A 16,529-nucleotide genomic window follows, 5' to 3' on the forward strand; every position below is an offset into this window, starting at 1 on the left:
ACAGTATGTGTATGAATGAGTGTGCCCAGTGATGTTATTTGGTCTGAGGTCACGTTCAACTTCAGCTACTGCCTTCTGCTCTTTGGCACTAAAATCGATACCAGTTTAAGCTGTAGTAGAACACAGTAGGCGGGTTATGAAAATAACTAAATGAGTGAAACAGGATCTATCCGTGTCTCTTTTTTTGGGCTTATCTTGTCTGCTACAGGATTGAGCATACAAAAACAGCTTTAGGCACAAACTAGGAGCCAACCCTGGATGGGACACCAGTCTATTTCAAGGCATGCTCATGCATTCACCCACAAAGACAAATCTCTGATTAATGTAACGCCATCTTTGGAATGTGGAAGAAAATTGGGAGTACCTGCACCTTTAGAAGACTTGTATCTACATGTCGGGAGCACACACACAGTGAAGGATTAAGGAATCAAGTTGGAGTTGTAAAGAAGCAGTACATTCAATATTGCCTTGACATTATATAAAAGTACAGATCTTAAATGTTAATTGTGTCTCATAAAATATTTCATTATCTCAAAGGTTGTCTTTAGAGCTACATTACTGGGATACTGGAAATGAAGAAAAATTGAAACTGATGTTCAACTGTACCTTTAATGGCTGAAGTATGAAGATGCTCTGAAACAAAGACAACCCCATGGATAAGACCCACTTGATAGACAAATCTTTTCCATAAACAAAGCCATATAACAAAGTAAAAAATGTAGAGACAACACTGATTGTTAATAGCAGAGCCCATCCAACAAAAACAAACCACCAAGGCAATCGGCAGGTACAGCATGGGCGTTTGGGAGGCTTCACTTCAGCAGACGGTCTAAACAAAGAAAAATAAGATGTTTAGTGTACAATTTAGTGTACCTTTCTTATTAAATGTACAATGACCACTCATGTTTTCAAGTAAGAAGAAAAATCAAAGGACTGACATGATTCTACAACATACCAAGGATCATTCTTATAGAGCACCGGTATACCTTTCATCTGGCATTGGACTCTTTAGTTAAGACAGAAAATGATGAATAAATTATGAATGACAGTTATCTAAGCTGAAATAAATCAGGCTGGCAGCACCGAGGTGTAACCATTCAAACACTTAGCATGCTGCTCAGAATTAGAAATGTCATGAGGACAAGCTTTCACCAGTCCTTTAGCAGTCCCATAGAGGGTGACCAGCATGGACTCCAAAATTTAATTCAAAAACTGGTAGTAAGATTCAAATACAAAATAACAGACAACAAAGGGACAGGTAGAGGCCATTTTGAATTACTAAGTAATATAACATTTGCTGTATTAAAATGATCAGCATGTCATTAAAGCCGATACCACAAATGTGTTTAAAATATTTTCCAAAATTGTGAACAGAACATGTGTGACATAACATATTAAGAATATTGATAAATGTTGTCTTACATCTGTGGGCAGTAACTTGACACTAGTTTTGCCACTTGCTGTGCCATCTGTGTTAATCTTTGGTGTGAGTATCTGTAATTCTCATCAGAGCAAAATGACATTGGTCCCAACTCCTCCAGGCATGTGGAAATGTGCTGCATTCTGTTGTACAAGTAGCGGCTACAGTAGATCCAGTGGGGATCACTGCTGTTTGGATCGTCCATGTTCCCTAGAAATCAAAAAAAGAAGCTATTAAATACGGTTTCTCTTAGTGCAGTAGTAAAATCCAAACAGGGGCTACTATTTGTTTCTTCTGTTATGGGGGGGGGGGGGGGTTAAAACATTGTAGACAACACTGAAAACCTTTCTAAAGAGCTGGGTGTAATAGTGTAATAAATAGATTATTCAGGCAGAGCATCAAAGGCATCAAGGAGAGGTTCACGTCAGTTTTTCAAGCTATGGTTTATGCAGTATATAGTTACAGCAATTCAAAATTATAGGTTAGAAATTAATCGAAAGACATAATTTTTATAGATCATACTGGCAAAATAATTAGAAGGGTTGTATGTTTCCTGCACCTGTGACTGTGTGAGTTTTCATTTCAATGTATTTATTGTTCTGCAACCCTTACTAGGATGCAGGATGGATAAATTAATGTGTGTTTAGTATATCTCTTTGCTCAAGATTTTTATAATAAATGATTGAGGTCTTTGATTACTGTACATTCATGTGGTCAGCCTATATCTGTTGTAAAACAAATACTGTGTATTAAATGTTACACTGACAATGGCAGCAATGACCCCATATACTGTAACACAAGAATGGGTAACTAGCTCACGTTTAAATGGCCTAGAAATACATACAAACATGTAATTACGTCACTTACATTTTCTGCCATAACTCTGGACAGTGAAATGACAGAAGGCATTTGTGAATTGCCTCAAAGAAATACTCAAAAAACAGAACAACCTGCCCCTTCAAATTCAAGTCTGGCAACACTTTGAAACTGCATCAATTGTTGGGACCAGGACAACTGGATAGGAGCACCCTTTTAGTGTCCACATATTCAGAATAAAGTGAAGGAGAGACAAACAAGCAAAAATTAACTTTTATTATATGAGTAAACACAAGGGAGGGATGAACTAAAGAGAATACACAAAATCACATAAAAATAGTGTGATGGACAGCCGGGTACCATGCCCGGCATGGATGCCCCTGTTGCATCTGTTCCGGGGGATCAACCATGGGCAGCTCAATACTTCCCCCGGGACGCTTGGTGGCAGCCTCCCTGGCGGACGGTGATCCCCCAACCTTTCGCATGGCTCCATGGGAGATGGAGTCTTCCACAGCCTGGTTGGGAGCTCAGATGGCTGCTACAGGGAGCTGCATGGAGTCAACAGCCCGGCTGGACGAATCTTCAGCCCCACCCGGAAGTGCAATTAGGACCAGGTGGTCAAGCACCTGGAACGCTTCCGGGTGGGCTATAAAAAGGGCCAGCCACCACCACTCGAGAGCCAGAGTCGGGAGGAGGAGGACTAAGCTAGAGGAGGAGTGGTGGTAAAGGAGAAGAGTGTTTTGGTGGTGTTGTAATTGTGCTTTGGGACTGTGTTGGGCTGTGTGGCACGGGGAAGACGTGTCCCACAGTTGAAGAATAATAAAGCCTGTATTCATTTTGTACGTGCCTCTGCGTCAGTCTGTGCCGGGTCGGGCGCTATATGGCGTCCAGATTACAATAGATTAAAAAACAAACGCTATTGCCACTTCTATAACTATATGATTCAAGTTCCTGGCTGACTGGTACTTGCTTATCTTGTAGTACCTCGTTACATATTCCCTTTTTTACTTTCACCTCCTGAAAGTCTCTAAATGCTGACATCTCTCCATGCTGCCAGTCAAGGTTGCCTCAAATGATGGCAGGTTTAAACAGATAATAACAAGAGAAATTTGTATGTATTTCCAAAAGAATGGACAAAAAAATGTCTAAATATTGAAACATAGTAGTCAAGAGTGCCAAATATGTGTTGTGCTGACAAGGCACAATCCTATTAGTCTGGTTGAAACCCGAGTGGCAGAAGTCATTTTTTGCATTGATAAACAAAGGAGAATTCTGAAGAATAGTTAAAAATAATGGTAAGGGGCAAAAGGCAGACTCAATTGTCAACTTTAGAGAGGGTAAACAAAATTCAGAGTGAAAACACGGCCAAAATCAAAACCAGAAACCCTTCTGCAATATATTTTTTTCAAGGTAAGATTTTCAATGCTATTTAGACATTGAATTTGAAGAAGTAACCTTCACTGGACTTACACAATAAAGTCTCACAATTTCCTTATTCCTGACATGAATTGTACATTTTTAATATAACTACTAATTACCCTGTAGTTGTAAAACAAATCCATCAATTACATCCAGTGCAATTAAGAAGTCCTGCTCAGTTTTCAGTTCTTTCTGCAGCTCTGCTATATCATTCTTTCTGCTTTTACCAAGTGTCACCACAAGGTCAGTTGTATCCTGCAAGATTATGGCCAAAGGTTATAAAATGAAAAAAAAAAATCAACTGAATGCATTTTAATTCAGTATGGTTGTGAAGACACAGTGAGACATTTGCTATTAAACTAAATTGAATTGCCTTCTCTGACCTGAAGAAGCGTCTTCAGGGTTGGAGCATTGTAGGCTGAGTTTTGTACCATTTTCTTTTTACTTTCTTCCTGCCTGCTCCGAGGATTTCTTGGCTGGATACTCCTGAAGATTGTGATAATGAGGATGTTTATAGGGAACATGAGGAAGGCACTTTCAATTCCAATCATCAGCTCCTGCCAGGTTAACACCACACTGTTAGCTGGGGAGGAAAGCAGCTACTGTTAGAGTTTTTATAAAGGACAGACTCAGAATGTAACAGAACATTCCCAGGCTAAAACGTGTGGTCAAAAAGGGCAATGTGAATTCATTTGAATGTGGGCTTAGAAAAGCAAACAAGATTATTTGAGTTTTTAATTCTTATTTAATGTATGACAAAGTGAAAAAACAGTAGATAAAAAACTGACAGTAACATTTACATTTGTTAAAAATATTCTTCAAAAGCCCACCCAAAAACAAACATCACTAAAAGTAATTTCATTCATTTTTTGTGAATAATGTTGCCTTTAATTGTAAGATTTTAGTGGTCACAGTGCTAAGCAGCGCTGCCTCACATTTTCAGAGACCAGGATTGAATCGCTAGCCTGGTCTCTGTCTGCACGCAGTTCACACATTCATCCCATGACCATGTGGGTGACCATGTGGGCTTTAGTTGGGTATTCCAGCTTCATAGGAGTACATGCAAGGTGAACTGATCTCTAAATCAGTGTTCTATTCAATAAGGGCGCGCACAAAAAGGCGACCTTCAAAAGGGCGACCTCAATTGGGCGCGGAGAATAAAAGCGCACATAAATAAAAGCGATCTTCAAAAGGGCGACCTCAATTGAGCGCCGAATAAAGGCGCGCGTAAATAAAGGCGAGCTTCAAAAGGACAACCTCAATTGAGCGCCAAATAAATGCGCGCGCAAATAAAGGAGCGCTTCAAAAGGATGACCTTCGGAGCAAATTAAATTAATTGTCCTTGATTATGCTAATAGACCGCATCTCGAATATCTACGTGGCATTGCACATAATCTACAGCTTCAAGTGTAACTTGCTTTCACCTTTTTATACATTCAGTCATTGCCTTAATCTAATTTTCTGTAATTTTGAAAACAACGAAATATAGAGAGCTTTAGAAATAGTTCGTTAGAAGTTCATGCATTAATTAATTGGATGTTTTAATATTCTTGCTTTCACCATTTTATACGTTCAATCATTGCCTTTATCTAATAAATTTTCTGTAATTTTGTTGCGTTTGCCTTTATTTGCTGCGCCCAATTGACATCACCCTTTTGAAGCACTCCTTTATTTATGCGCGCAGTTATTCGGCGCTCAATTGAGGTCGCCCTTTTGAAGATCGCTTTTATTTATGTGCGCTTTTATTCGCCGCGCCCAATTGAGGTCGCCCTTTTGAAGGTCGCCTTTATGTGCGCGCCCTTATTGACGGATACCCTAAATCAGCAGTATAAGTGGGTGTGAGAGTGTCTTACTGTGGCCTGGAATCTCATCTCAATCCACAAGGCATAACGGAAATTCAGAGAATGGATGAGTCGATGAAATGTAAGCTTTTGTTACTCCATGTCTGATATAAAATAGCCAGAAAAGTAAAAAAAACAAAAAAACTTGATGTGTACATTTTCAAACATGCAATTGTTAAGTTTATAACACTGGATCATTGATTATAACTAAAAAAAAAGAAAAGGACTACAACTATTTTTACATGTCATTTTAGGACTTCAAATTTACTTCAAGCACATGCAATCTTTTTCATTTTTTTTCACACTTATGTAATGCATATACTATATTTACATACCTACATATGTATATCTATAATGCATTGCAAAAGTATCAGCCTCTCTTGTTATGTCAAAATTTGTCATATTTCAATTGAAGTACATATTTAAACTTAAATATATAAGTTTAAATATAATGAGAAGTAAAGCAAAATGTCCCTAAGCTGCCTTGAAAGCTGTCCAGTTAGCCAATAAAAGGGGTCATTTGCTTCACTTCTCATTGCATCTATAATGGCTAACACCCTATTACTAAGTTTAACTATTAAATTTAACACAGTAATAGGCTGAAGAAGTGCACTTTACAGAAAAACAGAAGAATTCCAGTTTGAACCAGCCATATCTCTGTTATGTGGCTCCTAGTAATGCCGCAGCGCACACCACACGGGACGATAAATATAGGTTTGTCCTTGTAATAAAACTCCTGTCAGTTTGTCAGTTGATTGCTGATGGCAGTTGTTCTTAACACTTGCCAAATTGTGGGCTTTGACTATGTCGTTTAAAGATGGGCACTGTTTTCCTGATTATCCACCAAAGTTAATAATCTTTTCAATGCTTCATAACTTTGCTGTCCTTGTTCCATACTGTAATGCCGCCACTGTTCTGTTTCAATTTAGGGAGGATCTCAAATGTATTAAACATTTCATGTTGGTTTGCACCATATTTTAATTAATTCATTCAACTCATGTTCCAGTTTTGTCACCTTTACCAACTTTGTTATATTCTCTTTTGCATTCTGCATATGACAATAATTCTTTCTACATTACAGAGTAAAACCTTGTAAAGAGACAAAGGCACTATTGACACATGCATTTCTGTACTCTTTCACAAATAGAATTTTGGGATTCTAGGTGGGATCCATTACTACTTTCAGTTACTAGGGACTACTAGATCAGGACACAACTTGAACCTTTAGCCTCTTATTGATCTGCTTTACCTAGCTACAAAAGAACTTCATAAATAAAGTACATTCATTTGTTTAATCTAATTCAACAAAAGACTTGGTGCAAGTTCAATCACAGTATACACACACAAAAACTCCAAACCTGGGCCCAATTAGAGCCCCAACTTTACCCAATCTGTATGTCTCTAGGAATGTGAGAGATAAACTGGAGCACTTAGAGTTAAACCCACACAGATATAGGAGAACATGCAAATGCTACACGGTTAATGTCTGGGCAGAGGATTTGAACATTGGACTCTGGGTCCACTAGGAAAGCAGCACTAATCACTGTGCCCCAGTGCCACTCTCAATGTGCTTAAGCAACTTTGAAATGAGTTTGAAGTCTGTCCTACTCTGTGTGTTTCAGTTTTTTTGTCATTAAGATATTTGAAAAGCTCATTGTTTTTTTTTGCTTGCTCATTTGTGTCTTGAGGCCCAAATATTTCAGTATACCCAGGAGTTAGTCCTCCAAATGGGAAACTTCTTAAGACAGTATTAAGTTAGTTGGCTCTTTTTCACTTTTAAATAAAAATATTTAACTTAAAAAAATAAAAATATGACATAATTAAGAGGTGGTTCCTTTGCAAGGCTCTTTGCACATAAGATGAACACAATCTTAACTTTAACACAACGATAAAGAGAATCATTGAGCTAAACTGCAATCTACTTCCAAACACTCCAATAAACAGTCCTTACAGAAGTGAAAAATTACAGGTGACTGCGTGTCCTTGGGCAGATTCCAGAACATAATATTAATGGCCATAGTGCAGAGAAGCAGACACATGCAACAGGAGACCCTCTGTACACGAGTGAAAGGGCTACGGTGAGGAGGATCCACTATCGATATCCAGATGTGCTCGTCTCGGAGGCCATTTGTTGTCTTGCTGACAAAGATGTTGCTGTTCAGTATCACAGAAAAAAAGGATATAATTACAAGTGGGTGCTTTGCATATCTTTTACATACAGCTCCTTATCCTTAATGTAATGACTTTTCATGATCTCTTGCAATGCAAAGGCCAAGGTGTACTTTAGAGCAGTAAAATTCTACTGTTTAATACATTTTCATTTACAGTACTCATAGATGATTGCTTTATATATTTTAATAACTATTTCTTATAACAGTTATCAGGCATCATGGTTGTCTGATAACTAAGGTAATGAGGTAACTCCATTAGTGAGGTGAAGTCAAGAACAGGCAGCATTTGGAGGTAACTGCAGACTGTACATTAGAGGAAAGGACAATCATGTACAAATGGGCATGGCCATTGTGAGACATGATAATAGCATTAACATTTCCTTATGATTAGTTTCCTTTTAAATCACATACATTATGTTAAAAATAGGTATAGTATCTTCGTAAGCTCCATGGCATCTTACCTAAAACTAGTAACCTCCGTCATCTGTGCTGGGGTGAAGGATTTTTCCACCTGGCCCTTGCCTGTCTCAGATCTTATCCATGTGTTGCACAGAAAGTGCCATCTCTGGTGGGTCTCCAGGTCCAGTACAACTACTTTACCTATATACCTGCAGATTATTATACAGTACATAATCAGCACAAAATTACACTACTCAGTGTTTCGGGCCATTTGCTACTACTGCCATTTTTTCTGCTCACTCAGTTTAAGCACCAGATCTTCACCAAATACCTCACCATTTAGGATTCTTCCCGTGGTCATCATGCCAGAGCCGCAAACACTGTAGCTCACCAAGAGAAAAGGGTGTCGTCAATAGGAACATATCAACACTTCCTCTCTCAAAAACTGGCTTCTCAGGGTCCATCAAGTAGTGGGGCTCAGTCTCCATCTCAGTGCCAACTAAGCAAATGTGGATCTATAGGGGAGACAAAGACTTTACTACATGAACAAAAAGCCAAATAGTTGTCATTCGGTTTGTTGCTGCTATGGTAAAAATTGAAAAGGAGTGCTTATCATGTGATTCGATGTTCTATTGCTTTAATATGCACCCAGACTACCCCAACCTTTATTTGTGTGTTTTTTGTAATTTGGGCCATTATACCCAAGCACTTTTTAAAGTTTCCTTGAACTCAACAAATCAAGAATTCAGATAGCTCCTTCATCTATTTATGTCAGAATAATTGGAAATTTCCAACTGTGACACATGTCTTTGATATAAACTGCTGATTTTTTAAGCAGAAAGTGAAAATACTGTCATAAACTAGCAATACATGGGACCGTGTCATGCTCTTCATTTATTATGCTGGGAACAGAAATGTCAAATATTTAAAACACACGTTTGAACAGTCTGTTACTATCAAAAACATAGTAAATAATTTCAAAAGTTACTAAACTGTGATATTATACAGTATTTTAATCTGATTTTTATCATACTCTGTATTATTTCACAACAGTGATAATAAACTGCATATATAAAGTTTATTCATTCTTTAGAAGTGTGAATAAATTAATTCTAAGTAAAGAAACCAGTAACAAAGCTAGCTAAACAGAAATGAGTATGGAAAATGGCTCCCAGCATGAAACAGTTTCAATTTTATTGTCAACATGAGGGGAATTTAGTTTGTCAGCAGGTTTTACAGACAGACCATGACATAACATTAAAAACACATAACAACGAACATGGCCATCAAACATAAATGTAGTACAAATAAATAAAATAGAGTAGTGAGCCTAATACTTCTATTAAAACATTAGATCAAACATTTTAGACATAATAATTAAACCAACATTTGCACTTGACTGCTGATTGGTGCAAATGCTAACTGTTTATCCTATGATTTAAGCCTGTGGATGTTTATTAAAAATTGAACTTTTGTAGAAGATTGATAACAGTTGGAATGAAACAGTACTTGAACCAGTTGCTTTTTAACCTTGGAACCTTAAACAAGTAAAACTGTTTAAGATAAAGAGAAAAAATTTTTAAAATTAATTTCTTTTACAAAATGGTTCAAAGTTCACATCACTAGTGATTTGCATGTTGGACATGTAGAATATAAAGAGTTGGATAATAAGGGTAATTTAAACAAGTGAGACTATAAAATTCAATTCAAACAGAGATTATTTTCTAGTCTGAGTGGCTATCCATAGTATCCTTCATATATAGTTATGCAAAAATATTAGAACACAGCAGTGATTATTTTTATGCAGTTTCTTCTCTATAGTTACTCTTTTTTATAATTTACAATTATATTTTTATCAATTTGGTAAAAATTCCTTTTACTTTTAAATGCATTATCCTGGCATATACAATACAGTGGTACCTCGGTATAAGTCCGCTTTGGAATAAGTCCAACTTGGTATAAGTCCTGTTTGGACGTGAAAAATTTTGCTTGGTATACAACCTTTGTTTGGAATACAACTCATGTGCTAGAACACTGCGTGCTACCCTTGTTTACCTCTCTCTCAAGACAAAGCCAAGACTGCCTGTGGTATAGCGGGTCTGCGGCTTCAAAAAAAAAGGGCCAGGTTTTAAATCCGTATAGCCGTGTCGTTCTCCGTGGGCGCGATTGCACGACCATGGGGAGTTAATGAGGTAGTTGGAGCGAGTCACACCTGCACGTTTGGGTGCGATCGTTCTCAATTGCTTCATTGGCTTCCTGCGGCATGTGATTAAGGCGATGCGCCCATGGAGGCGTGGGTGGATGTATATATATGGATCGACACCAGGAACGGGGGGATAGATGGATCGAGGAAAAGAAGTTAAATTTTCATTTATTTCATCTAATTGCTTTTGTATTTATGTATTTTAGTATTAAGCAGTGTTTGAATTATTTTATACAACTCCATCAATGTATCATATGCCAATAACAATAGGATTTTTTTTCATTGGAATGGATTAATCATTTTCCCTTTATTTCTTATGGGAAAAATTCGTTTGGTATAAGTCCTGTTTGGTATAAGTCCAAGGATCTGGAACGGATTAAGGATGTATACCGAGGTACCACTGTAATTTAATAGTTAAAATGCATGTTGACCTAGTCATCCACCTTCTGAATACAAATATGCCAAAAAATATGTATCCTATATACAGCAAGTACAACAGATTTTATAATCTACTAACTTCACCCACTTCTATTTATTTTCAAGAACAACCAGCTACATTTCCAGAAGTATTAGAGGGTAAAAATACCCCCATACAGCTGTTACAGCAAGAATTTATTTTGTTGACTTCTCCAAATAAAGGTTTTACCTTGGCAGATGTTCCAGCCCCATGTCGATGTCCAGTCTGTATTGTTACCAAGTACCGATATTGAGCACCAGGCTGATTGTCAGACAGAATTGTCAACTTGCTCTGATTAACCAGCAAAAAAAAAATGGAATTATATATCAAACATGACTTGTACATACTTTTAAGGAATATAATCTCTTGTGGCTATAAATATTATGAGATTTGTGAAACATTTAATCTTGTGGGTGGTACAGTGACACAGTGGCTAGTGTTCCTGGCTCACAGATCCTTGGTTTTAACCCCTCAACAGTTCTCTGTGGGGAGTTTTTATGTTCTTACAGCATCTATATACTAAGTTTTCATTTTGGTATCCCAATTTCGTTCAACTTTCCCAAAGACTAGCATGTTACGTAACTTGGTGATTCTAAATTGCCCAAGCATGAGGGAGTGTGTGCATGAGAGGGCACTGAGATGGACTGGCAAGTCCTTGTGCCTGATGTTAAGGAGCTGTGTGAATATCATTGTTTTTGCAAAGGGCAATGTGAATGTATTTGTGTACATTGAGTTGAACAGAGGTATGATAGAGGATTAGGTAGTTGAAGACTAATTCATTCTTTTGATTAATAAACACTTGGATGGCATGAAAGAGCAGAACAAAATGTTTAAAAAAATAGCTCCCTGTTCTTACCTTACAGAAAATAACAGTGACACTAAAAAGGGTGGGCTAATTGCCACTAATCACAGTTTGATTTGGGCAGCTCAGTAGGTTTCTTGAGTTTCTTGTTCTTTAAATAATAATATGGTAAGGATTATAGTGCAGGTTGGTACCATTAGGACCACATGATTAAGTACCCTTAGTCTGTTATATGTAGACTTTGGCACCAGACATGTGATCCCACAGAGTCTCTCTGATACTATAATTGGGAACAGCAAGTAAAATGGTAAACAGCAGAAGATTACTGCAGACATCAGTCATTCTACAACACTGGAAATGAAAGCTTAAAATGGGAGAAGTTTATCAGCTTTTTCTGTATTGAGTACTTGCAGGCTGAAAATGCTACACATTAAGCAAAAAGAAGCAGACTTTTTAAATATCTTTTAATAACATTTTTTGCGACCAAGAATTTTCAAATAGAAGTAAACAAAAAGCAGGAATGCACAAATAACCAGTGCAGTTCATTACTCTTACCTTACTAGTTGCCTTCCTATCTTTCCACCAAGCCCACACCACAGTAATTAGATAAAGACTGAAGAACACTGAGAGAAGTATCACCACTACAGGATTGTCAGCAATGCGTGAAAAATACTCTGCTGTTTTGGACAGATCAACTTGGTTGGGCAGCACAAAGAAAGAGCTCCCAAAAAAAGTCAGATGGTTACACAAGCAATGTGTCTGCCAAAGCTGAGTATCCGGGCCAACCTGTGCGAACAAATGGAATTTAACAAATTATTACACTTTCCATAACTTCATTTCTAGATTTTTCTTGTCTAAATTTTAATGCCTATGCTGATGCATGCGAGGCAGAAGTCTTGATTCCAAATGGAGATATTTATGCTTTACTACTTCTTCTTCTTCTTCTTTTGGCTGCTCCATTTAGGGGCTGCCACAGCGGATCATCTTCTTCCATATCTTTCTGTCCTCTGCATCTTGTACTACTATATATTGGAAAACAGCTACAGTATATCACACCTTGGCCAGATGTCACAAGAAAAGACGCACTTTTCCTAAGAACTAAGGATCACAATGCAAAGAATCAATGAAGAGGGAATAATTCTGTTGAATATTGCTATATTCTTTGTTGTGGTGTATCATCAATGATTATTTATATTTTCATATTATGTGGCCACATGTCAATACATAGCATTGGTCTTCATTTACTTGATTTATACATACTGACATAGGTGCAGGGGAGTTGGGGGAAAGAGGGTGGGGAGGTGGAGTTTATGATTTCATTTTAATTTTTTTCAATTCGTGTTTCTGTATGAAGATTGAATCAAAGTCATATCACATGTGCTAAATAGGTGGTCTTTGAGAGGCACTATAACCAAAATAAGTCTCTAGTATCTCTGTATTTAACTTACCAGTCTGTCACCCAGGTTACAGTGCTGACTGCCATAATATAATGACAAAATTCTATGAAATAGATGTGTAATGATTATCTCAACCCATGATGATTATGCAAAGAATGCAACCTAACTATCCAAGTAATGCACTGTGTCTGTTTTTAAGTGTGATACCAGCTATAGAGATCTTTTTAGCATGCCAGGAGCAAATGTATAGGTAGAGCAGTATTTTCCAACCATTTTTCTACGGTGGCACATTTTTGTAACCTAAAAAATCCCAAGGCACACCACAGTTCTACCAACCACAAAATCATTAAACCTCTTAGATATGCTAAACCGTCCAAAGGGACGTGAGACAGGTCGGACGGTAAAAAAAAGAAGCAGCTCGGAGATTGCCATTCGCAGACACAGCACTTAGTGAGCACTTTGGATGATTTTCCAGCTGTTTTGTCCCTTTGCCTGCTCATACAGGAAGTCCTCTCTCTGCCATACTCCACTGACCTAGGTCAGAGGCAACTCATATGGCCACTGTCCCTCGGCTCTGCGAGAATCGCTGGTGAACATGCAACCCGGCAGATGGACCCTGACACGTTTCCTGGCTGCTAAAGTGCGGTGATCACAGAGTTGCTTTTATGTCGGCTTCTCTCAGGTTGTCCCGTCCTCCTCAGATAGGTCTTGACCACCTGAGGAGCATGTCTCCCTTAGGTCAGGGCACTACACTGTTATTTCCATGGTGCACCAGTTGAAACACACGTGAGTAGAGTATAACTGTGAAGTTGATGATGGTGATGAACAATTGAGGAGAGTATTTGTAGAGTTTTAACACAAGTTTTAATGTATGCCCATCTAAGAGTTGTGTATTCTTTCAATTATATCAGTCTTTAGCAGTGCAGTCAAAGTCAACAGTCATTTTGATCGTTTAGTTTTTACTTTGGCACGTCTGTGTCTCATATGCTATGCCAATTTTATAATGAATATATTGGCCTCATTTTCTTATTGCCTTCTTTTCAACTTGCCTTTTAGGAATGCAATCAAATTAGGGTTGAACTTGCTCAAGAAGTATTTTGTTAAAAGTTCAGGTTTAAGGTCATTGTTTAAGTTTAAACTATACCATTAATTTGTTTTTAATTCCTTTGTGTTGATTCTACCTTAAATTTGTGATTCAGTGTGTAGTTACTTCATAATTTATGTATTCATTTTATAATTACATATTTTAATGTTAAATGCAATTAATTACATACATTTATGTGATTAATTAGCCTGTTTTAATCAGTTCCCAGCCCTAAAAATAATATAGGCAAAAGACAGAATTAATGTAAAGTGAAAAACAAATTATACATCTATGTCATAATTCAGCAATAACATAAAAAAAGATGAACTAATGCAAATGCACAAACTGTTAACAAGGCCAAGAGACAAAGCCAATAAATCCAAAAAGTAGATAAACAAAATGAAACAAGACTATAGCGAAAAGTAGATTCTACAAGAGTACTGCTGCACACTGGGAAAACTCAGTGCTTCTGTGAAGACTGAAAGCTGGATCGGCCCTTTTATCAGAACCTTAGGGAGCTGCCATAATTAACAACACACTTGAGGGATCAGCATCCCACTTTGTCTGAAGTCTAAGTAGAAACTTATGAACAAAAGTAATAAAAGTAAGAAGAAGAGAACACAATGAGGAAGAAGAGTAGGACAAGGGCTGAAGCTGCAGCATTACCAGGGCTGCCACTTCCAGTGTAAGTTGCCACAAAGTCCTACTGTACACCACAAACTAGAGCTGTCTCTCCCCTCCTGGTAATGTTGTTTTCTCAACTCAGTTGTTGTCTGTCAGATTTACTACAAGCATAAGGTGTCATCTCACAAAGAACCTTGCAGATCTACAGACAGAAATTGTTTATCCATGTGTTGTGCACCGTTACTAAGTATCACCTGTCTTATTGTGAAGACTGTTGAAACACAAATAAAAAAGATTTGAGTGGGATGAATCAAATCAAGAGTTTTTCTCGTTAGGTATGTTAGATTGACAGTTTGCCTAGAGGAATGTAATTTCAACTTTAACTTTAAATTGCAATGTATTTTAAAACATTGACAATGCCCCCCGTCCATGTCTGCCAAGAGTAGAAAATGTTGCAGACAAGTTATATAGGACCAGGATATGTAAGGAAGTCAAAAAACAGGCTAAACTGCCATCAAAAAATGAAGAGCAAAGGATTGAAAGCCAGACATCTAATTATTAAAGCTCACAAGACAACCAGGAAGAGCACAGTGCTGACCTTTATACCATTGTGGTGATAATGTCATGTGTCATGTACTTCCCATCATTCTAGCGTACAAATGCGATAACAACTGCAAACAAAATACAACGAAATGGTTGTATGTATAGAAAGCAAAATGGTGTAGTGGGACTACAAAAGCAAGATGCGAACATTTTTTAACTGGTTTATAATTAAACTAAAAATAAAATCAAGAAACAGAATTCAATTCTGTGCCATGCAAAACCCCTAATTGGCAACCAAAACACATATAAAGATAATATGAGGAACTTACTAAAAAGTTCAAATGAAACTCAATCATAACAACCTAACACACCTTAAAATTATTTGCAAAAAATCTGAAGGACTGGTAGCTGAAATAAACAGAATACCAGACACACCTGGACTGAGTTTACAGCAACAAAACATGAGCAGACTAAAATACAATTGGCATTTTAAAAATAGCAGGCTTGAAATTTTTTTAACTAAAGAGCACTGAGAAAGAATGAATTGTTTATAAACAAAACATATACCTGAAAACTTGTAAACCATTTTTATTAGACTATTACTTACTGACAACAAAATGTTAGAAAAGCTTAAGTTCAGTATTTCTGCTGTCTTGTGTGACAGTTTGGAAGGATTACGACTAATATATTTGAAAGCAGCTGAGTTATCATTTTTTAATTTACAGAATAGATACACACCTCACATCCTTCATTGCTCCATTCCTCAGCTGTTTCATTCCAAAACACACACTGAGCACTAAAGGTGGACATACTTATTGTCATATTTGTCGTGTTAGTGTAATTGACTGGAGCAACTGAAAGAAACCATTCTCCTGTCCCCAGTGTTAGCATTTTTGGTGTCACAAGCCACCGATAGTCACCTGAAAAAAAATAATGACCATGGATGACCCGTGACTGACAGTAAAACAAGAACATGATGTAATGATTAATAAGCATGAGAAAGCAAATACCTGTATGCCATATATTTTTCAAAATACAAGGGTAATTAATACCTTATGAAATGTGAAGGTTAGCATCAAATCATCTTGTGTTATCTTGCCTTACCATCAGAATTTGATGAGAGAGTAGTCATGTAGCTGAAGTTTTTACTATTTGGCTGGTATCCTTTTGCTAGATACAACAACATGGAGATGTTTTTGCTACAAGTTATAGAAACAACAATGGTGTCTCTTAGAGAGGAGATGTTGAAGCTATTGATTACGGGGTCTCCAGATGTATTTACTGACATGACATCACCACTGCCACTGCTTGAATGAGGAAGGAAAATCTGAAAAAAAAATGCAAATTTGATGT

The 16,529-nt window shown here is 37.3% G+C and overlaps 1 protein-coding gene across 1 annotated transcript in view; it reads right to left on the reverse strand.

Annotated features, from left to right (window-relative positions):
- Positions 1–16,529, reverse strand: part of pkd1l3 (polycystic kidney disease 1-like 3) — a 39,420-nt gene that overhangs the window by 12,721 nt on the left and 10,170 nt on the right. The window contains exons 8-18 of the mRNA XM_028809769.2: positions 16,281–16,503; positions 15,915–16,096; positions 12,084–12,314; positions 10,916–11,017; positions 8,403–8,581; positions 8,129–8,275; positions 7,448–7,650; positions 4,039–4,238; positions 3,775–3,910; positions 1,423–1,630; positions 607–829 (exon numbers count right to left, since the gene is read on the reverse strand). Of these exons, the coding sequence (XP_028665602.2) occupies positions 607–829; positions 1,423–1,630; positions 3,775–3,910; positions 4,039–4,238; positions 7,448–7,650; positions 8,129–8,275; positions 8,403–8,581; positions 10,916–11,017; positions 12,084–12,314; positions 15,915–16,096; positions 16,281–16,503 (2,034 nt within the window). The remainder of the gene's footprint in view (positions 1–606; positions 830–1,422; positions 1,631–3,774; positions 3,911–4,038; positions 4,239–7,447; positions 7,651–8,128; positions 8,276–8,402; positions 8,582–10,915; positions 11,018–12,083; positions 12,315–15,914; positions 16,097–16,280; positions 16,504–16,529) is intronic.

Source organism: Erpetoichthys calabaricus, chromosome 9 (genome assembly GCF_900747795.2).
Source record: "Erpetoichthys calabaricus chromosome 9, fErpCal1.3, whole genome shotgun sequence".
In the NCBI taxonomy this organism is placed as follows: Eukaryota; Metazoa; Chordata; class Cladistia; order Polypteriformes; family Polypteridae; genus Erpetoichthys; species Erpetoichthys calabaricus.